This window comes from Paramisgurnus dabryanus, chromosome 10 (genome assembly GCF_030506205.2).
Source record: "Paramisgurnus dabryanus chromosome 10, PD_genome_1.1, whole genome shotgun sequence".
In the NCBI taxonomy this organism is placed as follows: domain Eukaryota; kingdom Metazoa; phylum Chordata; class Actinopteri; order Cypriniformes; family Cobitidae; genus Paramisgurnus; species Paramisgurnus dabryanus.
In genome coordinates this window covers 25318324-25343900 of record NC_133346.1, presented here as the reverse complement: position 1 = coordinate 25343900, position 25577 = coordinate 25318324, and the positions used below count along the sequence as shown (strand labels likewise).

The 25577-nt window shown below is 37.1% G+C and overlaps 1 protein-coding gene across 7 annotated transcripts in view; it reads right to left on the bottom strand.

Moving 5' to 3' along the window:
- Positions 1-25577, bottom strand: part of palm2akap2 (PALM2 and AKAP2 fusion) — a 162388-nt gene that overhangs the window by 3673 nt on the left and 133138 nt on the right. For 4 of the 7 annotated variants that reach the window (XM_065240587.2, XM_065240590.2, XM_065240589.2 and 1 more), the window contains 3 exons: positions 6960-9072; positions 2495-2685; positions 1636-1659 (listed from right to left, as the gene is read on the bottom strand). In XM_065240587.2, coding sequence (XP_065096659.1) covers positions 1636-1659; positions 2495-2685; positions 6960-9072 — 2328 coding nt within the window. Of the gene's footprint in view, positions 1-1635; positions 1660-2494; positions 2686-6959; positions 9073-14250; positions 14308-14405; positions 14607-25577 lie in introns of those variants that run through there. The other 3 variants (XM_065240591.1, XM_065240592.1, XM_065240588.2) reach the window with 3 other exon arrangements.

Here is a 25577-nt window from a genome sequence, read left to right as displayed (position 1 = left end):
TAAAGGAATAGTTCACTCCAAAATGAAATGTAGTAGCTCATTTTTTTTACTCACCACTATTCAATGCTATTATGAAGATATTATTTAATATAACCCAGGTGAAAAATAATATACAACTAGAAAAGTCATGTACAGTTAAGTACATGACTTTTCTAGTTGTATATTATTTTTCACCTGGGTTATATTAAATAATATCTTCATAATAGCATTGAATAGTGCCACAATTTTAAAGCACCATCAAAAACTAATCCATAAGTCTATTAAATGTCTTCTGAGGTAAAGCAATGGGTTTTTGTAAGAAAACATTTATTTTTTAAATATAATTTATACTTTATAAACTATGGATGGACGCTTGTTTACAAGAGACTTGGTTGGCCTGAATGCACATGACCTTGGACCCAACGTTACAAAAACCCATTTGCTCACCTTAGAAGACATTTAATAAATGGGGCACTATCCAATACCATTATAAAGCTGAAAATGATATATAACTCTGTCTGTGTTTTGCTGAAAGAAAAAAGTCACATACACGTAGGATCGCTTCAGTGTGAGTAAAATATTGGCAAGTTTTAATTTTGAGGTGAACTAATCCTTTAAGTATTTAAAAGAAATTCTATGTAAGATAAATAAAACAATACTGAAGAAAGCAAAGAATGAGGGCTTCTAAAAGAAGCCAAACCACACATCTATCCATCACAGGCTTGTTTTCACTTCAGTAAAATTAATTATAGCATCTACTCTGACTTATGGCCCTTGTTTAAATATTTTTACTTTAAGAAAGTTCGAAAAAAATACTCATCCAAACATGCACCAAATCGCCCATTTACTTCACCCTGTAAGCTTGCATGGGCAGTTTTAGATATAAACTTCACAACACACAACACAGATTGAAGTGTAGAAATAATAAACATGAAACTTAAAAGTCATGCTGTTTGAAAATATTTAAAAAAAAAAGTGTCACACAGGCCATTATGTCTTATTGCAATGAACCTAAATGTCCAATTCAAAAATACCCAAATAACTTTTTTTATATTGTGACAATTTGATATTCTTCTTTCTTTTTTTTCTTTCTTTTTTCACACCATTCCAGCATCTATGGCTATATTCATGGCGAGAACCGGTTAATCCATACACAAGTTGATCCACACAAGTTAACCATACACCAGTTTGGGGCGGGGCAATTTGGTATTTCCAATTCACTTAACTTGCACATTTTTGGCCTGTGGAAGGAAACCGGAAGACCACAGAGTAAACCCTCGCTGACACAGGAAGAACGTGACAATTTGATATTAAAGACTTTAATTTAAAGTTAAAATATTATGACTTAAGTGAATTGTCATATAAAAGAAAGAAACACGGACATTGGACATTCTAAGTTCATAGTTCCATTGACATAGAGTGAATATTAATATTTCACACTGTTCTGATAAAGTCAAAAGTATAAGGTGCAAATACTTTGAACACTTTAATGTCTGGATCCATATACAGAATGTATGCATGATACATGATTTCGAAAGGTTTGGAAACACTTTTCACATGTCAAAATATTTGGCACCTCTACATCCCAATGCAACAAAACATGCAGTAACACAAATGAGGGTACAATGAACTTCAAAGCAAGCATTGTACAAATACCTCAGATGTAACTGTTCGGATGTACTGACCAGAGGGAGAGAGGAAGAATTAGTTTATGTGAAAGACTGGCTATTGTGTAGAGAACTGTTTATGAAAAGAGATGATCTCCCCTATAAATACCTCAGCTCATAAGGCTATTTTATTTTGTATTTAAAATCATATTTGCCATTAATTGGCATCAATTCTGCTTTCTAGCATACAGTAGCTAACACGATGATTTCAACAACTGCTGCAAAATGACTTTCCCCCTATTGCTTGTTCTCCAAATAATAGTGATTAGAAGAAGTGTGTTGTTGACATCTGAAAGTGAAACAGAAAGATTGTGGTTGACATGAACCACTGTCCTCCTTTATTCCTAAACGTGAATCTTTGGTGGGGTCCATTCTTTATTCATTATATATATACTGCCCTACAAAGGCAAAATACCTTAACTCGCTAGAGTGTAGAACTGAGAAAAATGACTTTAAAGATTAGACTTTTTAGTGATTTTAGTAATCAGTTATTTTCCCTTTTGATTTTAATTTTCTTGAAAAAACAACAAAATTGATTCAAGATACTTATCCTCATGAAAAAGGAGTACTGGAATGTCCCAAAAATATCAATAACTAATTTTCGACCAAAAACAAAGTTACTGCCTTTTGCCTTTGTAGGGCAGTATATATATATATATATATATATATATATATATATATATATATATATATATATATATATATATATATATATATATATATATATATATATATATATATATATATAATTATAGATGGTAGACTAATGAATATCTGAAACAGTTGTCTATGTGAAAGTGTAACTAACAAGAACTCTAGTATTCATTATATTCATGTAAGAAACTCACACTGCTGTCTTCAGTTTTCTCTCTGCGTTTCACTTTGTGCGTCTCATAGTCCTCCATTAGGGTCTGCATGAAATTCTTGGGTCTCTGTCCACCAGAATCATCACTGCCCAGATCAGACAATGGTGAAGGCAGTGCTCCATCTGATGAGCATGGTGATGCTGGAGGCACTGCACGTATCTTCTCGATTTTACCTAAACAAAATATAAAGCAGTTATTTTAAGACAGACAAGTATCAGCAGTTTTCAAATAAATGCCAGCTTGCAAACAAGTATTCGATTCCTTTTAAATCACTGGGTCTTTCTTTTACACTCAACAAATCATCATAGCCTTTGAAGATAAAGTCCAAATATTTAAAACAATGGCAGGTGGTAGGTTAAAGCATACATATCTATGGGTTAAAGTACCATGTGTACTGTACCAAGTTACAGTCTGAAGTATGGACAAACATAGTCATTTAACAATAAATTAATCAATAGAAAGAAGTATGAAATCCTCTATTGGGAATTATTTAGCGACAACAAATATGAAACAAATCAAACTTGTATACTGTATATATTTTCTGACTCTTATTAGGCTTGCAGCTGCTGTTTTCCTAGATTATAAGTTTTAGGAAGGCAGAACAAAGGAGTAAATCGGAGGGAGTTAAACAGCATCTTTTCAACATGGTGATAAGACAACACACTACCAAAGCAACATAACCAGGACTCGTCCCCTTTTTGGTGCATGTTTTGGGCAGGACTTAAATATGACATCCTGCAATTCCCCTTAACACCAATAGAGGGCAAACATGAACTTTCCAAAACTGATATGCAGCATTTTTTTTTCAAATCAGCATATATTTTTTGATTACTTTAAGTTAAAACATTTAAACAATTTCAACTTGATTGTAAAAGCTGTATGTCAACTTAATACAAGCCAAAATTAAAATATTAGGTTGAATTAACTTTCAAAACAAACTTTTTTTAACTTCATGCTGCATTTTTTTACAGTGGTTATGCTGACATTAAAACTGTGCTGTTGTGCATCCCATCTACAGGAGTAACATGATAAACAATACTAGCAGTCTACACTGATGGCTATTTATATGTCCAATACCTCTTCCACATTTTTGGAAACCTTAGCAATTTAAAAATGACAAGAATATGTCATACTAGAATGTCATACTGTAAAATTACCACCACCCCCATGTTTCAATGATGAGATTTTAAGCTGTTTTATTTCTCAGTTTAAAACTCACTTCTTTATTGTTTGTTTTCACTACTAGAATGATACTAAATAAAAAAAACATACAACATTAACATAGTAACTATAAGTTACGTTGCTTATAATTTGCAAAAACATACTCTTAGCATAATTTTAACACCATGAGATGCTTTTCCATCTATGCTGCCTGTATTATTATTTAACCACTTAAAGGAACACGCCCACATTTTGAGAATTTAGCTTATTCACAGTATCCCCCAGAGTTAGATAAGTCGATACACCTTTCACATCTCTGTGCGTGCTGTACAGAAACTCTATCTGACGCTGCCCCCACTAGCTTAGCTTAGCACAAAGACTGGAAGTGAATGGGTCCAGCTAGCAAACTGCTCCCAACACGAACATTTTCCTGTTTATGTGTTGTGATTTGTATTGTCACACCGTGTACAAATAACAAGGTCATAAGGTCATAAGAGACACAGCCATCTTTTAACAGTATACATACTGGGTATTGTATTGTATTGTATTGTATTGTATTGTAACTATATTCTCAGAAGGCGAAGCACTGCTACTGGCGGAGTGATTTGGTCGCAGCACCCAAGAAGCCCCCTGGGGAGGAGCAGAGAGTTCAGTCAGAGTTGTGAAAATCACTCCGCCCAAGTAGCAGTGCTTCGCCTTCTGAAAATATAGTTCCCAGTATGTGTACTGTTAAAAGATGACTGTATCTCTTATGACCTTGTTATTTGTACACGGTGTGACTATACAAATCACAACACATAAATAGGAAAATGTTTGTGTTATTTTGTCACTTATTGGGATCAGTTTGCTAGCTGGAGCCATTCACTTCCAGTCTTTGTGCTAAGCTAAGCTAGTGGGGGCTGCGTCAGACAGAGTTACAGCACGCACGGAGATAAGAAAGGTATCTATGGACTTATCCAAAGAGTATATAAGTACAAGAGAGGAAACTCAATAGAACGTTCCATTGCAACACCAGCTCCCAGCAGCAGCCCCAAGAATCCGCCATTTTGGAATGATAGCGAATCGGTAGTCAACTAGAAGTAATGGCAATATCAGCTACTTTGTACATTAAAAGATCAAATTCAAACTGAATGATGATTACACAGAATAACATACAATCAGACCAGTGATCATTAATCCCATTTTACAGCTTGTTTTCAGATATTTAGACAAGTCTTCTACTTTTATATAGGCTAATTTTACATACATACATACTGACATAAACTTATCCACACATAATATTTTGGCTCCATATACATACACATATACACACATATACATCTGAATTGCTCGAAATGGATTAAGTAAAAAAAAAACAGGCACTGTCCCAAATAACAGACAGAACAATGCATCATGTTCTATAAGATTATAATGTTTGTAGCGGGATCCAGGGGATTAATATGTACAAAATATATTTCATACCTAGTGGAGTTGGTAACTAATAATAGTAGTAAATGTGTAAAGTAGCATAAAATAGAATTACATAATAAAGCAAGAAAAAATACCTCAAATGTGTATCTATTTAATGATTGGATTCCACAACTGATAACAACAACAAATCAACACATACATACAAGACAATACAGCATTTCCTGTAGGTGTAGCAAGTGAACAAAATTTTAATTTAAGAAACTTACTATTGCGCTTCTGATTTGGCTGTGAGATTCGCTGAGAATGAATTGAGAATGAATTGGCTGTGAGAATTTTCATTCCAAAATGACGGCCGCGCTACTGAAGCGCCACCTAGTGACTGTTGCCAAAAATGAATGAGAGTTTCCCATCTTGTACTTCTATACTCTTTGACTTATCTAACTCTGGGGTATACTGTGAATAAGCTAAATTCCCAAAATGTGGGTGTGTTCCTTTATGCATATGCCTTAGACCATGAGCACAATGTCAGTCAAGTAATCTTATCCTACTTCTGAATGGCTGTAAATATTGACAATACAAACTCCCCAGTCACTGTGCAAGAGTTTCCTTAAAATCCTTTTGAAAACCAAAGCTTGCAAAAGTGATTTGGTCAGCTGGTTCAGCCCTGTGGGACACTGTGTGCTAAGAATCTAAAACTGCAGAAGCTCTATAAAGACAACACCCCAGGATTATATGACTGACAATAAACAGCTTATGAATGTCAAACCAGTATTGTATTGTTTACCATTGGCAAAACGATGGTTTCCTACAATAATCATGTTTTGCTTGTTTTAACTGTTGTAAAACCATGGTTAATGTTTGTAAGGGATACACACTTGTCTTAACTAAAGGCTTGTTTTGGAAAAAATATTTGTCTGTGATTTTCTTCTGTAAGAATTTTTGAAAAGCATCCAACAAACATGGATGCCTCATATTTGTTGAGTAAAGAGTGAATGTAGGGAACCCGGAGCTATAAGGAAACAGTGCTACTAGAAAGAATCATAACAAATTGTACAGTAATGTATACAAGGTTTTATATAAAGGCAAAATGCTTTGTTTGATATGTAGTAAAGAATTTAAGTTTATTTAACTAAGTTCGGGAGGAGCATGGTTATGTAATCCAACTAATCAGCGCAAAGAGGTCCCTCACCTGTGTCCTTGGACAGTTTTTGCAGCATTCCTCCCCCACCTCATCGCCTCACTCTCTGCTGGTATATCTCTCCCAGTTAAAGAGGAGGGAGTACTTTAGGCTCGGTCTAATATTCCGAGCTCAGAGCCCTCCAATCAGAAAAATGCTTAATATGCTTTATTTCATATTTTATAACATATTAATGTGAACTTGCAAAATGTCCATACATTCAAAGGTGAATATGAGACAAAAGTACAAAATGTCACATTTCAGTTTTCACCTGTTTTGACATACACAATTTACCAAATCAACGGAAAAACACATTTGAATTTTAATTCTTCTATCTAATGTGATCAAAACACACAAAAGTGTCAACATTTGCTTATGTTTCAGCACATGCTTTACCAACAAAGCACAACAACCTTTGTCCTGACATAAGTCCGAATTTATGTGTTGTCACTGTATCAGGACACAGTTCATCAGTTTTTATACATTCACTCTGTACTTTTGCATCATATTCATCTTACAAATATTTAATCTCCAAGCAGAGCAATGTCGTCTTTATAAATATATGAATTGTGGAATGGGGAAGAAAGACCCAAATATTTAAATGAAAGTGAATGGTTCACTTTTGGTATGAAAACGGTTCTTATGAAAATGGTTAATGTGTTGTCATTAAAGCACAATGATTAAAAAAAATCAGCATACCTGGGGCTGTCTTTCCAGTAAGGACGAGCTTGCTTGGCTGGTTGCCGTTCTTCTGTTTCTGTGAGCAGGGTGGGTGAAAGGCTTGCACCTGCCGCTGTCTTTTTAATTCTTCCTCACGTTCCTGGGCCGCCCGAATCTCCTCTTCAATCATAGATAGGGTTCCTTTTTTGCGGGAGCGCAGCCTAAATGGTCCCGAGGTCACTTCCACTTCCTGAGTGCGTGTAACAGTTGCGGTGCTCCTGAGCTCCGCTGCCTCAGAGTATTTACTGAAATAGCTGAATTCAGGTTGCTCGCTCTGTGGCGGAGATGGACTGGGAGACTTGTACGTGTTCACCGGGATAACTGGAGTGGCTTGAACTATGGTAATTTCAGGAGTAATGGTTTCCTCCTTTATGGAGGAGACTTTGGGTGGTGTGACAGCAGATTTCTCCTCTAGTTGCTGGGGTTGAAATGGGACATTTTCCACTTTCCCTGGGATGGGAGACGACTGTTGTGTGGATTGAAGTGGCTCCCACTTGTCATTCTGCTTGGCGATGGCTTGCTGGATAGCATTCTGGACGAGGATCCCAGCATGGTATTCTAGCTCTTCCTCTGTCAAAGCATCTTCCTGATAAGACCCACTCAGCTCACCTGGAGATTTGATTCTACTGTCATGCTTCCCATTGATCGGAATGTTAACCACTGGAGTTGAGGGAAAAGAGTAGTCCCCAAGAGAGTTTTCCAAATAGGCACTCATTGTCTCATTTGACGCACCGCTATCACTTATGTTGTCCATGCTGAAGTCATTAGACAGCGTCTCCAGTACAGTGGTGTCCTGAGATCTTAGGGACAAGTCATCTAACCCAGAATCAATTTCCTCCATATGGTAGGAGCTGTTCAAAGAGCGCTGACACAGATCAGAGTCCTCGTCCTTCACAATAGTCATTACTGCATGGGCACAAGTGAAATCATCTTCATGCAATTCATTGGTGGTTAATTTTTTCTCGGATGGCATGTGGGATTCTCCAGAGCAGCAGTAAATCTTTTCTGCTTTCCCTGTAGTGACAAGACTTTCATTATATGATGGGATTCCCTCTTGACTGACAGACCTGCACAGCCTCTCCACATGAGTAACCTCAGGAGTCTTAAAGAAAGGTTTGGCAGAGTAAAGCTGAGGTGCTACATTTCTCTTGGAGGTCACAGGCTGCCTGACATGTTCCATCTGCAAAAATTGTTTGCGTGCTGCAGAAAAGTCAATCTCTTCCGTGACAACATCCTCCTTATTTCCTATTTCAGGTTGTATAAAAGTGGTTGTTTGTTTGGGAGCCGTTTGCACAATGCGATTGGTTTCTGGTCTCCTCTGCTTTCTCTCCTCATACTTTCGAAGCGACTCCAGTTGCTCTGGCTCTAGCTCCTCCTCCAGTGTCTTTTCCTGAGGTGGGTTCCACCATTTTGCAGCGATTCCGGGATTTTTCTTTACTGCCTGGCCCCGGATAAGTTCCAACCTTTCCTTCTCTAGCTCTGCAATTTCCTCTGAGGGTCTGACCTTCTTCACCCGAACTTCTTTCTCTGTTGGAGTGTCAAATAGTTTTGATGGTTTCTTTTCTTCATGAAATGGTCGGAGTTCGAAACGTGCCTCTTTTTTGATTGCCGTCCTGGGTGACTCAGGTGACCTCGTACAGTTTTCCATCATTGCTGCATGACCATTGTGTTTGTTGTTTTCATTGTCAACAAAAGTGGCCTGTTTTTTCCCTTCTAAAATAACTTCATGATTGTATAATGGGGATGTGTCACAAGTATGAACAGATGATCCGGTTCCATCAACTTTGATTGCCTGAAACTCAGAGGAACATGTCCCATTTGAATTTATGTCAGCTCCAGGTTCGCAACAGTTTGCCTCAAGCACCTGATCTAGATAGAGGATTTCCTGGGCAACATCAGTGTCCAGTCCATCCCCCTTGTGTCTCACTTTGTTTGGGCCACTGTTCATGTAGCTTTGCTGGATTTCAGCCTGCGTGTCGAGCTCCATTCCGCTCTCCCCAGATTTCACACTAACAGAATCGAAAAAGCTTACAGTCTTCAGGTTTCTTTCTCTTTTCAGCTCACTGTCATCCTCTGGGAGTACAGGGGACCTCTGAGGGAAAAAACAAAGGTTATGTTAGTTGACATTATGCATTTACTCTTATAAATCCCATATATTGCATCCAGCATGTCTTCTTTGAATGCAATGTGTGAACCAAAGACCAAAGCAGCTTTCCAATGAAAACATTTGATGCGACCATCATGAATATAGACTGTGGAAGAGAATGGGCTTGTTGAACTCTGACCTTGGTTATCTGATCCTAAATGTCAATAATTTAAGGCCTCTTTTCTTGCTCTACTCACCAAAGGAGTTGCATATAAGTAAAAGAAAGAATACATAGAATGGTCACCTATACTAAATATTATTTATATTTTAATTATATGCTAGTGACGAATTAAGTAATACAAAATTGTAAAAATATAATTAGATTAAATACTTAATATTTAGCATACAAAACACCTTTTACACAGCAGGTTAAATGGAAGAATTGAATAAAGGAAAACCAGACGAGAAAGGTGTTTAAGTGGCCTAGTTTCCTATATGTCCCATATCTAAATGTCTAATGTGTGTAATTGTGTAAGTGGGTAATGCATTCCAGTAATTTACTGAAATAATAATTTACTGTATCAGTTCTAATAATAATAATAATAATAATTAATAATTAGTTACATTTATATAGCGCTTTTCCAGTGCTCAAAGCGCTTTACATGTGAATGGGGGAATCTCCTCAACCACCACCAATGTGCAGCATCCACCTGGATGATGCGACGGCAGCCATATTGCGCCAGAACGCCCACCACACACCAGCTTATTAGTGGAGAGGAGACCGAGTGATATAGCCAATTAGTATGAAGGATGATTAGTAGGCCAATGGGCAAGTTTGGCCAGGATGCCGGGGCACACCCCTACTCTTTTTCGAAGGACATCCTGGGATTTTTAATGACCACAGAGAGTCAGGACCTCGGTTTTAACGTCTCATCCAAAGGACGGTGCTTTTTTTGACAGTATAGTGTCCCCGTCACTATACTGGGGCATTAGGACCCACACAGACCACAGGGTGAGCACCCCCTGCTGGTCTCACTAACACCTCTACCAGCAGCAACCTGGTTTTCCCAGGTGATCTCCCATCCAAGTACTAACCAGGCTCAGCCCTGCTTAGCTTCAGTGGGCAAGCTGTCTTGGGCTACAGGGTGATATGGCTGCTGTTCTACACAGACACACTTTATTTTGAGGGCAATATCTGTACACTCTTAAAAATAAAAGCTTTATGATGACCCAGAAAGGAACCATTATTGGCTGCATGGTTCCATAAAGAACCTTTAGCATCTGAAGAAACTTTCTGTTTAAAAAAACCTTTCTTTGTAGTAAAAAGGTTATTTAGATTATAAAAAGTTTACAAAAGCAATTGTTCCTTTAAGAAGAATAATAATTCTTTGGGGAAGCAAAAATATCATCTCTGTGAAAAACCTTTTAAGCACCTTTATTTTTAAAAGTGTATGTTGCAGTATATTCTGGGACATTACAGGAATTATGTTTCAAAGGTGATGGTGCATGGCTGTTGGAGTTCCTGAAAGGCCTAAAAAAGCAAGCAGGAGTTTAACATGCCATAAATGGAAAATCATAATAAACTAGAGTTGACTGCATCACATAGATGTTATTTTAACTGCACTGCCTAGAAATAAGGAACTCTTTGAACCACTGTTTCCAACTGAAACATGTACTATTTAAGGTAATCCAGAGCAAACTAACAAAATAATTGTTCAATGAAAAAAGTATTTATTAAAAAATCAGAGTCAAATTCACATTTTACTAACATCTTAATGATCAACTAAAATGTTGTGGAATAAGGTGAAGTTGTTTTTAGCAAAACATTTGTTGTGCTTCCACTTGAACGTATATAATCTGACTGGACAAGACCATTATTTTACCACAGTTAAGGTGCTTTTAAACTCTGCTTTCATTTTATGTTGTCATTTATGCTTGGAACCACGTTGTTAGCTGTGATCAAATCAATGTTGCAATGTTTTTAATGGCTCATTGCTTTATTGATTGTTACCCTCATTGAAATCGAATGCTCCTTAGACCAGGGGTTTTCAAACTTTTTGCATGTGTGGACCACTATTTGTAATTTAGAATTTTCGCGGACCACCTCATAATACTCATTATAAAATATGTCTACACAAAGTCCTGAATTAATCTGCACCTTTAAATAGGCTTACTAGCACTAAAACTATAACTGGTCATCACATCAGTACAACAGGTTTGCTAAAAGAAAGTTTACTGCACAAAACGGCTGCCACATATTCATACACTGATCAACTTTGAAAGGCACTGAACTTGAATGTCACGACCGAGCGCCACTGGCCTATTTTAGTAATCACACAATAACTAGACAATTTAATTAAAAATTTATATCAATATACTTATATCAATAATATTTATACATATAAATATTCTTAAAATATTCATATTCTTATTTCGCCTTTACACGGACCACCTGCCTTACCCTAAAGGACCACTAGTGGTCCGCAGACCACAGTTTGGGAATGGCCGCCTTAGACAACATCTTAGGGCACACAAGTTTTGATGGCATTATTGAGAGACAGAATGTGGAGATGTATGTAAAGGTAAAAAACAGTTTGGTCAAGCTCTTAACTCAGAGGAGCCTCATGAAATCCTCATTAATCAACAGATGCCTCCATAGGAGTCTGTTATAGATAAAATTCTCAAATACTCTAAAAAGCAACAATTTAGGCAAAAGTCTGGTTTAATACCAGTCTAATTTCAGAACAATTTCAAAGAATTTCAGATTTTTGGATGCAAGTATCATGAGTCACATGGTGTTTCTAATGTGGCATGTGTTTATAAGACTTCTTTCTTCAGTCCCCTCAGGGTGTGATCACTAGCTTCATTTCAGACAGCTTTCACTAAATAATGACATTAGGAAGTCATGTGAACTTCCCTTAAGCCATGAACACCAGACAAGGGCAGATCTGTTTACCAAACAAAGAGTGAGGTATGTGTAAATTCATACCTCAGTATCTTAGAATGTTTAACATTTTGAGTTGAGCCAAAACAAAATTTATTTAGCCCACACGAATCCCCTTACCCCCATGTGAACTTATTAAAGATCTATAGATTAAGTAAATATATGTTATAAGTTAACATGATAACTACAGGGGCACTTTAAACTTGTGTTGAATCTTCCATTATAGACAGAAAACCAAATATCTTTATCTTTATTAAGAAATTAAACTGTTTCAGAATGTTTTTTTTTTGCAGTCGTTTATGTTAGTATTCCCTCTAGAAATTTTATAAAACACAATATGCAAAGTTGACATTTAAGCAAAACATAATTAATGACTGTTACAGTATCATAAGGTATGAAAAAGCAATGACTTTGCAATAAAACTTCTAATAAGTTTTGTTTTCTTATGCATAGTAATCCATTTACATAAACTTTACTTTCATTCTCAGCATCTTAATGGCAGGTTAGAAGGGACATCAGTAGGTTTTCAGTAAGTAACAGACAGACACGTAGTCTCTCCGTGGACGTTCTGAACCCCCCTAACATTCCACGCATAGCTCAGCTGTCCTCCAGGCACCGTCTGCCTAATACGAGTGATGAAGGATACAGCCCTTTCTCATGTTATAATGTGTGTGTGTGTGCCTTTTTTAAATGTGTATAACCCGCATAAAAATGCATAATTTAAGAAGACAAGTTCTATGTATATGTATACAAAATGCATGTTAATATATTTATGGACATATTGCTTAACATTCCTATCTGACTTTGAAACGAAACCCTTGTTGTCTGTATTTATGTGACACTCAGCATGTTGTTGCCCTTATAGCATCTGGAAGTGGTTGTAGCGGCACAGACGCAATTAACACAACCAAGCCAGTCTGCTACATTTGTTTTCTTTAAAAACAGTATTTGCACACTTGAGGCACTTTTATAAAAGGTATGAATGTCATTCCTGTCAGTATTATAGTGTTGACAGCTTTACTTTTACATGATTAACCTCATGTGGACATCATATTTTTTGTTGTTTGCACCATAATACTTAATTCTGTGTAACTGGAACTTGTTGTACACAAACATGGACAACACTGCTTCACGTTCAAAGAAAATATTTGGTTATAATATTTATTGGTTCTTCCTAACCCCAAAAACTGGAAGAAATCTAAAATGGAAGCCAAACCAAAGCTTGGGTCTTATGAGGTTAAGTAAGTACATAACATGTAACTATTCCACTGACGTTTCACAGTTATTCATCATTCTGAACACTATATTGCATTATAATTTAAAACAAACAAACAAAACTTATTTTTGTTAAATCATTTTGCCTGAAAAGTATGCTTTCAAATAAATGCCATCATGTGATATTTTGTCTTTATCATTCAATAAAGTGATAAAGCCTTTTTAGCTCATGGGTCAGGCATACAGACCAATCACACTACTCCACATGGATGTAAGACTCATGAAATAAGTTAACTCTAACACTGCAGACCTAAGACTCACCAAAACAACACTGATATATAAACACATCACAAATGAGATCTTATCTTCATCCAGATTGTCATATTATCTCAATTGGTTATACCAAAGACACGCTTTTAAGAAGATCAAATGGAGACTTCTCTTTAGGTGTTCTGCATCTCAGATTCTAATCTAATCTTAATCTAATCTCCTCTAGATATTTGGAAGACTTCTTGAAGCGATGTTTCACCAAAAAATAAAAATTCTGTCATAATTTACTCATATTTATGTTGTTCTAAACCTCTATGAGTTTCTTCGGTTGAACAACACAAAAGAAAATATTTTAATAAAAGATGGTAAATGTACAGTTGATGGTACCCAATGACTTCCATGGTATTTATTATTCCTACTATGGAAGTCAATGGGTACCAAGTTTTACACTGGGCTACAATTTGTCCACAGTATGACTTTTATATGATCTTAAACATTTCAAATCAAAGTCTTTTAAAAACAATTATTTTGATCTGTGCTATCCACATTTAGTAATTTTCTGTATTTGTTTCATTTTTCATTAATAATTTTAGGACATCACCAAGTTGATGTCTTAAAGTCTTCTAACCTATGAAAGAGAAACATTCTTTCCCTATGAAACCAAATCTGAAACTAAACTACTGTATACAATGCATCTGAAAATAAAGCAGTTTTGTTTAGGCCTCGGCAGCTAAACAATATAGTGAGTTTCCTACCTTTTTCATAGCCTTCCAGATTTGTGAATTAGACCTCTGTCTCAAAATGTAGTGATCCTTTTTATAAACAAAGAGAAATCGAAACAAATCAGTAGGGGCAACCACGTCTCAAGTGTCCTGTTATCACTAAAAACTCTTGCTCCAACAACTTAAACCTGTAAGAAGCCAAAGTGAAACCCTGCCCAGGACACCACAATGCAGGGCTTTTCCTGACCACTTTTCCTTTCCCCTTCTTCCTCGTGTGAACAGCATGTCTCACTCACCCCATAGTCCTTGTCCACACTATTTCCGTCTGTTCTCCTACAATGCCTCTCTCTCTCTTCTCTCAGTCCCTCAAAGTCAAAATTCTTGCTCTGTTTAGCTATTGGCTATGATGTCATGGGCAAGGGGGTATGGTTTAAAAAAGAAGTGGGTGTGGTCTCCACCCATGCTTACACAAAGACTCTCTCTGTCGGAGCCGGCCCCCTGGCCGCCCACTTCCCTTCACTGGCCTAGCCTGACGGAGTCAACATTCTCTACTCATGCTTCAACTCTTCTAGTATCAGAGGCAGACACCCTAAGGAAAGGCACAGTATGTTTGGGTGGGGATGCATGTACTGGGTGGAACTCGTGACCCAAAACCCACATAAAATCTTGCTTTCTATCTGCATGTTCTGTGAAATGACACCCAATGAATTACATAGAATATGAGCAGGCAGGAAAAACTAATCTTACGTTACATTATAAATTTTCGTTCAGGAAAAGGTCCTAAGCTGTCACTGGGGCAGCACCCTTTAAAAAGAACCCAATGTGTACCATTTAGGTACAGATATGTATATACTTTTGTACCAATATGTACCTTTGAGCTACTAATAAAAACTTGTAGAAAAGTTGTAGGGAGAGCAGGGGCGAAAGGACAATTTTTCAGAGAAACATAATTTTAAAAGATAACGTTTTAGACAAAGATATATTTTGTGGTGGCAAAAACTCAAGTGTGGTCTATCCATACCTGGTGGAATTTTGAACAAATGTAAAATGGTTTCAGTATAATGTCACTTTGAACACAAGTAGCGAATTGTTACTTTCGACCCTGATAGGATAGATAGATTTTTTTGTCACACCTGTTTTAAGTAAATAATGAAATTACATTTTTATTTTACATTTCTGTTTTATCAAAAGTTTCAAGAGCAACCTGACAATACAAACTTGAATTGTTGAGAATAAAACATTTTTCAACATTTTTTTTTTTTTATAAAAATGTAAATAAAAACAAAATAGAATAATATACATTTTTAACACAATGCAACAGTATTAGCAGCTGGACATGTGTTACTTTGGTCCCAACGGGAACTCCTGAAATTTAATTTAAAAAACTATGAGAAGGCCAACTTCAGGATGTGTTAGAGCACTAAATAACCTGTAGATTAATCAGTACTATAACACATGAAATGAGAAACAACGCATTATAGGAAAAAAATATCGCTTATCATGGTTGAAAAAAGCTTTTGGGATCTACACGCTCAAAACAGTGATGAAATAGCAACATTTTTGTCAAGGGTTGTGTGCTAAAGATGCTGTCAAAGTTTGGAATGCAAATGTAATCAGGGCTCTAAAAAAATCGCTGTTACTTTCGTCCCACGTTATTTTCGCCCCCGGTTCTTCCCTACTTTTGGAAAGGTTACTGCCCCAGAAACAGACCTTTTTAACAGTGTACATTAATGTAGTTGCTTGTAGTTGCTGAACTGCTTCAGGAATTCACTCACAAAATCCAGCATGTGTCTTATCAGGCCTTGCAATACACATTGCGGAGTTGTAAGAGTTTATAAATAGATTAAAAAGAAGTATCCTTATTGTTTCCATAAAACTTCAAAATAAAAGTTAGCACAGTATGTCCCTGACAAAATTCTGCTAAAAAAACACTGCAGTTAGCCAGGACTGACTGTCCTTGTGGAATGAAGTGCTTTTTAAATGGGAAGACAATAAAGTATAGATAAGAGCAAAACATCTCTGTGAGAATGAAATTGCAAACAAGGTTGACTTTCTTTGTACAAACAATAACACTACATACTATTTGGAGATACACAAAGAACGCAGTATAACCTTCATGTAAAGCAAACAATAAGACCTCAGTGATAGCCTGACTAAAAGTGTTGAGCTAAGTTTGTCTTTACTTCCTTTAGAAACAGCTGCTATTCATGTAACAGTAGAGAAACTTTATATGCTATATTGACTTCACATGAAAATATGACATTCAGTTCTAGGTTCTTTGCCATAAAAGTACCTGGCATGTTGCTAGTTTGTAAAATCTTTGGAGTTATGAGGTTTCTTTTAAGGAATTAATAGAATGTGTTTTGGTGGAGGATGTTGAGGCCAATATAAGCTGGAGTGTGTAAACCTTCCTCCCATAATTTCTGTGCCAATGTGAATCAAGAATAATATTTATTTATGTGCAGTACTGAGAAAGCAATATTATAACTTCAGCTAAGCTACAGTTTGTACTCCAGTCATATCCAGTTTCATGATTTAATAATTTTGTCTATGAATTTGTCTAGCTAATAAGGTTGGCAAGTTTAAATTTAAAATGACTATCTCTATGGGACTGCTCTCTCCTCTCGGCATTACATCTACACCACACTGTGAGAACAAAATGATCAAAAAATGGTCCCTGTCTGTCATTGGGGCGGTAACCTTTATAAAGTACATCTTTGCATCTAAAGAGTATATATGGTACTAAATGTATAAAAACAGTACCTAAATAGTAGATATTAGTACATTTTTAAAGGGTACTGCACCAATGACAGCCTGGACCATTTGTTTCTGACAGTGCAGGTGATGGATGCAGAGCCAGGGTGGTATAGATCTTTAAGAACTCTATCCAACCGTGAAAATTCTCTGTTCAGCCTAATGCACATGACCTGTCAAAAAAGTTGTCCCAGTGGCTCTATCATTGAAAAAGTACTCATTTGTATGTAAATGTTGTACCTCAAATCTGTACCTAAATGGCAGACATGGGGACTTGTGACTTGGTGACTTGGACTCGAGTAGACTTGAGTCGCTATTTTTGTGACTTGTGACTTGACTTGACAAAAAATAAAATACTTGAGACTTGACTCTGACTTGGAAGTTAAAGACTCGGGACTTGACTTGACTTGAGACACGATGACTTGAATGACTTGAGTGTTAATCACATCATGTTTTCAATTTGAATATAAAACATTTTTACTATTTAAAAAAATAAAGTTGACCCAGTTGGAGCGCAGGCTCAGAATGGTATCATGACTGAATCACGACACATCAGTCATGCCCTCTCGTACCTTACGCACACCACACACCACAGAACAGATATCAACATGTCAGCCGGAGGGGTAGCAACATTAAAATCACAGGCAGCCAGACGACAACCTCCAATTTCGTCCATCATTTGAAGAGCCATTCTGCCCAGTAAGTGCCTGTCAATTTGTTAATATCTGGTTAGTTAGTTGGTAGTTAGCTAATGTAATAATAGCTAAAGTAGCCATTAACCCTCATCATACCGTGTTAGGGACAAATGTAGGCAAAATAATTTATTTATTTTTATTATTAATAATTTATTAATTAATTTTTTTTTTTTAAACCGCACAAACGGAAGAGATTACAATTTTGTTTAATTCCATGATGTATTTGACTGAACATGAGTATTTCTTTATATCTTTATATTCTATATATATATCTTTATTAAGATCAGGTTCTGCAGGTAAAATTACAATAATAAGGTAACTTGACTTGGACTTGACTTGACCTACTACAGGACTTGACTTGACTTGACATAGCCTGTGACTCGACTTGACTTGACTTGCCCAAGAAAAAAAAAACCTTGGGACTTACTTGAGACTTGAAGGTTCAGACTTACTTGAGACTTCCACATGTGTGACTTGGTCCCATCTCTGCTAAATGGTGGTAAGACATGTACACTGTACTTTAGGGACTAGGGTGATGTAGTGTTACTCATTACATGCTGGCGATGCACACCGCATAACATCTTAAAGATCCAGGATTCTCAATGACTGAAAGTGGAAACAACAAAAGCAAATACAGCTAAAGGGGACTGCAATACAGTAAGAACAAAATAGGATTTATGCCTTTCTGAATGAAAGATTTGGGTTCTGTGGAAATTGGGCTAAAATGAATATGTGCACAAATTTCAAATGAATACCACATGACTGTAATTACTTCTAATAGAGGAAAGTTGGTTGGTTTGATCCTAGAAAATAAGACCAACTTAATTTTAAATGTACAGGCACAACTGCACAGAGAAACCACAGAATGCACAAATGCTTTTTCCCTGCACAAGTGACTGTGTTTGCCAAAGGATAAACTGCTTCATCAAAAATAAACAAAATTGTTTTAACAAAGTATAGCAAACTTGACTTTAATCACATAATGAAGGACAGGATAACAAGAAACACATATTGTTTGCAGAAGTAGTTGAAGACATGTCCACAACTTGGAATTGTTTGGAAAAAAATAACTTAAGTTCACGACGCCTTATGGTCTTAAGGTGTCTATTCTGTTTGTAGTATTTACTTTATTTACTTTAAAAGTTTAATTCAGCCAAAAAATTAAATTCGGTGATCATATTACTCACACTGTCAGAAATAAATTGGTCAAAAAATAGTCATAAGCTCTCACTGGGTCAGTAATTTAAAATGCATACATTTAGAACAATGTGTACCTCTGATGTACTAATATGAACTCTTTAGGTCCAAAGGTGTACTTCTCGGGGCTTGCAAAATTTCAAAATCAATGGTTGCCCCAGGTACTCTTCAATTTTTGGTAGCCCGAAATGAATATATGTAGCCCGAATAAAAAAATACATTATCTTTAATGTAGAATTGTATTGTATTTTTTTCCCTGTCTCCACAATGAATTGTATCACTATTTAATAGTGATTCAATGGATCAGAAGACACAGTTTGGATCATATAATGTTTTTTTAGTCACAGATTGGATAATTTTTCAGAAAAATAGGGGCTACTGTCACTTTAAGGGTGAGTTCTGCATGGAGCCACATAGAGCCTAATGTCACAAATACGATTTCTCTCTCAATTGATTATGTTCACTTCAAGACATTCATAATTGCTTTTTACAAGAATTCTGTCATGGTTTACGAAGAACGGGACCAATTGTAGGTAGATGTTAAACTAAAAAAAGGGGGTTTATTCAACTCAAAACGCCCACGAGGGGGCAAAAGACAAACATTAAACATGACTAACAAGACAGTACACACAACTACACAGGACTAGACTAAACTTAGTCTCAGGGCGCACTCACATTATCCAAACCAAACCATGCCCCAGCGCGATTGTCACCCCTCCCTACTCCCCCAGGTGCACGCACTCACACTGTACTTCTTATCGATCCGAGTCCCGGCACGCTTTCGTCATTAAGATGCGATTGTTTTGAAAAAAGCAGGAAGTAAAGCTCTCTCTTAACACTGGAACCCACCGTAATGATAAGTCTGTGTTTTTTATTCTGAGTCATTTGGTGCGCGATTACAGACAGCCCTCTCACATGTCATCATATTACTTAGTTGATCTGTCACGTGTGCAGCTCGGACATTCACGTAACCCCGCTGCTCGCAGCAAAAGGTTTTTACGGAGGCAGATGAACGTGAGTGGTCGCGCAACTGACGTCTTCACCTTTTGAATCGCGCTCAGGCGCGATTGCGCTCACACCACAGCCTTCCGCGCCTGAGCCCAAGTGAACTGCGCTCCGGCCCACCTTTGCAACCCGGCCGCGGCGCAATTAACCAATCCGCGCCCGGGCACGGAACAGAGCGATCACACACGTCAAACAAACCAGGCTTTGGGGGTCAAACGCGCCTGAGCGCGGTTTGGTTTGGATAGTGTGAGTGCGCCCTCAGCCTCAGACATCACACCCACAGAATGTTGCCTAAACGTCTGATGTGTATAGTACACTTTCCTCGAAACCCTGTGGGAATGTCAAAGTCGTCTTTTGATTGGTTGAAATAAACCAGATTTCGAGGAGATGCAAGTGTTGCGATTAGTTTCGGTCCCTGGAATACAAAGCTCTGACGTTCCATTGAGGAAGAGAATCAGTCGTGTTCACATGGATAATAATGACCAGTTAATCATGATCAGCTAAACATTGGATTCTCAAAAATATGCAAAGTTCGCGGCATAAACTCTCTAAAAGACGTAAAAGAGTTTTGCTTGAGGCAGTTAATGGAGTCAAAAAGTTCGGTTCTCCTGAATTGCTTGTAGGTCTTAAAAAGTGAAGAGATATGCTTAAAGATGTTTAACGGGAGGGTCTCATTGGTGTGGCTGTTGATGAAGTGCACAATGTTGTTCTATGGTGAGTAATGTTGTTTATTTAGATGCTATTCGGTTGGGGCTGGTTATTTCAATAACTGACTTGTTATTGGGGGGAGTCTGAAACGTGATGCTAGATTAAACAAACTGTTATTGGTTGTTTGTGATGTCGGTCAAACAGCCCGTGGGCGGGCTTTGTCCAGAAAAAGCAGCGAAAAACACCAGACCTTCAGTATACACAGCAGCACACAGACCAAACAAAGGCCATGTGCTACCACACAAAACATGGGTACCCCCAGAATCCTGCCACAACACTATGAACAACTATGAATAACTATGACAAGATGGCAGGATCATGACAAATACATGCAGAGATTGCTTTGTGTTAAAGACATGAGAGACAACTGAAGTTGGTGTGCACATTGTTGGAAATGCTACTCTCTATGTTCGAGTTTCTGAACGTAGCTTGCCAGTACAGAAATACTCAATCCATACCTCGAATGGGGCTATATTTTGTCATATTAATCCTTAGTTGACAATGATATATATGATATATTTGATTTACCATAAGCTACAGCAAAATGCACTTCTCTGCTCTTTGTTCCTGTCTGGGATTTTTGTCAGCAAGTTCGCAATTCTCTTCACTGCGTATGCAATCTAAATCACGTTTAAGCTTGGACATTTCACTTGTTATGTGAGGATAGTAATGACTGACAAGACAACGTCTCGATCGCCTCCCAGTAACTGGTCCTAATATAGGTCAGAGTTCACATAGAGCATGCCACCACTTAAAACCATAGAAACCAGAGTGCAGCGTGTGCGAGGGCAGGGGCCTTTATTTTGCAGCTTGCCTTCCTGCTCACTACTGCGCAGGACAGGTCCCGAAACTGCTACTGCGCAGACTCAAGACCCAAGATGTCAGCGCCATATCGGGAAACTGGTGGCTTCACTTTACACCAATGGAAGACAGGGGACGGGCGTCGTCCATCTTTTTTACAGTCTATGGTCCAGAGCATGAATGACAAATCAGTACTGCCACTTCCTGTACAGTTCGAGCGAATTGAAAGTAAACGCGAGCGTGCATTCAATACGATTTCAATCCCAATGACATATAACATACAATATAATTCCAACCTAACCAAATCTGAGAGGACGCAAAAACATTCAAACATATTTTTCCGCCCTAAGATAGCCCGACGGGTAGGGCGGAGATACATTTTGGTAGCCTGACAGGAATTCAAAGTAGCTCTCTGTTTAGACTAGACTTTATGGGGCAGTTTCCCGGACAAGGATTAGACTCGTCCTAGGCTAAAATAAATGTAAAATAAATGTAAGCTGTTCAAACTGAAAACAACTTGCACTGACATATCTTTAAAAACATCAGTGCCCTTTGTTTTGACTCAAAGTGCACACAAGTAATGTTTTTAGTAAGGCACGTTTGTTAAAACTTGTTATATTTCCTAATTAAACTAAGGCCTAGTCCTCGGGCTTCTGTTCCTCCATCTGCCTGAGCTCTTTGCTGTATTGTGGCTCATAAAGGTGCAATGAATTAGGGCTTGTGAAATCACCCTCCACAACGTCTGTTTATCGCTCCACAACGTCTGTTTAGCTTAGCTTAGCATAAAGATGGCGGCTGATCATTTTTTTTTGTCTGTGTTCGTATATTTTCGTAAGTCCCACCCACTGATCTATAATAGGTCTTTAGCATGAGTGGGTCCCACCCATAGCCCCCACCTTGGAAAAATGAGGAATGAGTGTCTGAAGTCTTTCACACTCAACAGAGATACAGGATTTCCTTCTTTCAATGACGCAAAACGATGATTTTTTTTCAATGATGCCTCACTGAAATGAGTATTTCTCCCCTCTCAGGGGAAACTGAGGGAATGATGCACGACCATTTAAAAACATGACTGGGGTTCTAACGATACAAAGCTCAATGCAAATGGGTGAAGTTTCCCTTTAAGCTAATCCCTGTCTGGGAAACTGCCCCCTAAATGTATAACATCAGCTTTTTGGTTAATTTTTAGCTATGACACTTTTTAGGGGACCTTTGTCTTGTTTTTAAATGCATCATTAAATAAATAATTAAAGCTCCAGTACCCGCTCACTGTATTTACATAGAAAAGTGCTAGTTCTTGTTTTGTGACAAGGAAAATAAACACAGGATATTGTGCTTAACACCCTGTCACCAGCCCTGTCTTAAAATATGACCTGTAATCTGTGGGAAGACAGTTAGAAGAGGCTCACTTGGATACTGTCAGTGAGATTGGCCCAAGGGTATAATGGGACACAACATCACCCTAAACTAACCAAAGATGGTCTTGTCAGAGAAACCGAAACTCATTGCAATTTTATTTAGGCCTCTAATTGTAACCAGCTGATGTCATTAAGATCTAGAAAACTACTTGAGTTAAACTTCCCTCTGTGTGTGGAAAGTAACTTCAGTAAAAGCTGAATTACATTGGCTTAAAGGATAATGTCCATTACTCAAAGGATAGCAGTGCACTGGACCTTTACTCACCTCACAGGCTTAAGAAAAAATCCAAAGGAGCACAATCAATTTACAAATTAACAATCAGTTAGTGAATCAGAACAGTAAAAAATAAAGCTATTCTAAAATGTTTAAAGTAGGGATGCACCGATAGGATTTTTTTGGGCCGATACCAATACTGATTTAAACAGACAACTTCTGGCCGATACCGATGTAGTAAGTACTGGGTAATAACAGATACATATTTATAGTGTAGGTATACTGTAACTAACGAGAAACATTACTGTACTTACAAATAAATTTACAATATAAGTATTTAGTATTTACAGGCAAGTTAGGGTAAATGACAGGTATTTATAGTGTACATATATGATTACTAATATCAAACACTACTGTACTTACAAAATGTATATACAAGATAAGTGTGTGGTACCTGTAAGACAGTGTAAGTTAATGAACGGCACATATGGTGTATGTATACTGTAACTAATGAGAAACAATACTGTAAGTTATACTTATACGATATGTATATGATAACTAAGAACAAACATTACTGATGTGCCATTTTGGTACTCAGTATCTTTGTCCTTTAAATAATTGTATGCATTAACTACTGGGCACATTCACTAGTACGTCTATGGTATGGAAACTACTATGGTATGGAAATGTCTACTGTATGGAAACAGGAATGTAAAATAAAGTGTTGCTTTTTACACAGTTATTACATAGGACCTACCACCTAAGATATAGCATCATATACATGTCACTGTGAGGCAAACCCAACCATTGACTATCATACGCATTAACTACTGGGTACATTCACTAGTACATCAATGGTAACTGCAAGGAAACAGGACTGTAAAATAAAGTGATGCTTTTTACACAGTTATTACGTAGGACCTAACACCTAAGATATAGCATCATATACATGTCACTGTAAGGCAAACCCAACCATTGACTACCGTATGCACTAACTACTGGGTACATTCACTAGTACACACTTATTGTGTATATACAATTTGTAAGTACAGTAGTGTTTGAGATTAGTTATCATATATGTACACTATAAATACCTGTCATTTACCCTAACTTGCCTGTAAATACTAAATACTTATACTGTACATTTATTTGTAAGTACAGTAATGTTTCTCGTTAGTTACAGTATACCTACACTATAATTATGTATCTGTTATTACCCAGTATTTATCTAGAACTACATAATAACTACCAAGTATGTACCACTGGTAAGTACAGTAATTATACCAGTTACCATTTAGATACCTAGACAAAAGTCTACAAAAATGGACTTACAATGCAGATGTTGGAAATTACCACATATGTTTTGACCTTTGACAAAACAGGGCAGAACTTTTCTTGGTACAGCTTATTGTACAACATTCATTCCTGAATGTCTGACATGCCATAAGTGATTAAGGTGGATCTGAACAATATATAAACAGCAAATATTAACTAATATTCTTTAAGTCATTAAGGCTAATCTCAGAGGGAACTTGTGCATTGGCTTTTTCAGTGTGATCCTATACTGCTGGTTAGCCTGCTTTCTGATACCAGTGGAAGAAGAAATAGAGCACATCTCTAAAATTGGCAACAAGATTGCAGGCATTTCTGTGTTGTGCTGAGCCCTGTTTTTCTGTAAAACTGTAAATGCTCACCATGTAATAAAACAAAAACTTAGTCAAATTTAACTCTCATTGAATCACACTTTAAGCCAAGATGACATTATTCTGAAAAAAATAACCTCTTTCTCATTTGTAACGAGCTGTAATTTACATTTTTATATTCATTTAATAACCTCACCAAATTATAGTTTTCACTGATTGTAGCAACTTATTGTGTTTTTCACATCACTTTAAGGTTAACAATCTAATTAAGACACGTTTGCACCAGCCATATCTGTATTGGTTACCGCACAGAACCTTCAAAAGTGAAAATAAACAGGAAAAAAAACACGTAAAGGTCTAAAATAATGATATATTACCCATAGGCTCTTTTCTAAAGTAAGGCAGAGAACTTGCCCAGGTGCCGTGTATTTCAACATGGTCAACGGTTTCTTGATTCACTAGACTACACAATTAAATGACAATTTCTGTTCAGCATTCCATCATTAGATGTTTACTCCTCCTTAATCGTGGCTCAAGACCTCCTTAAAACCCCATTCACACAGACCTATGGTCCCGGAAAATACCCATAAAATTGCCAGACAAGCGGCTGTGTGAACAAAAACTCATCCCGTTAATCTTCTGGGATCAATGCCGGAAAGAGGACCTACTCAGATACACGGATAACCCTCTGTGTGAACAAGAAGCCGAACGAATGCCGTAATGGGCGTGTTATAGTACAACAAAAGTTATGGTTCAGCTCCTTAAAACGAGAGATAACATATAAAAACAGATGCATATAAACAGATGCATATAAACATTCACCACCAGAAATGTTGCAAACTAGATTCCTGGCAACATGAAGTTGGTTCAACTCTTTAAAATGAGGGATTTACAACATTCACAACGAGAAATGTCAGCAAACTGG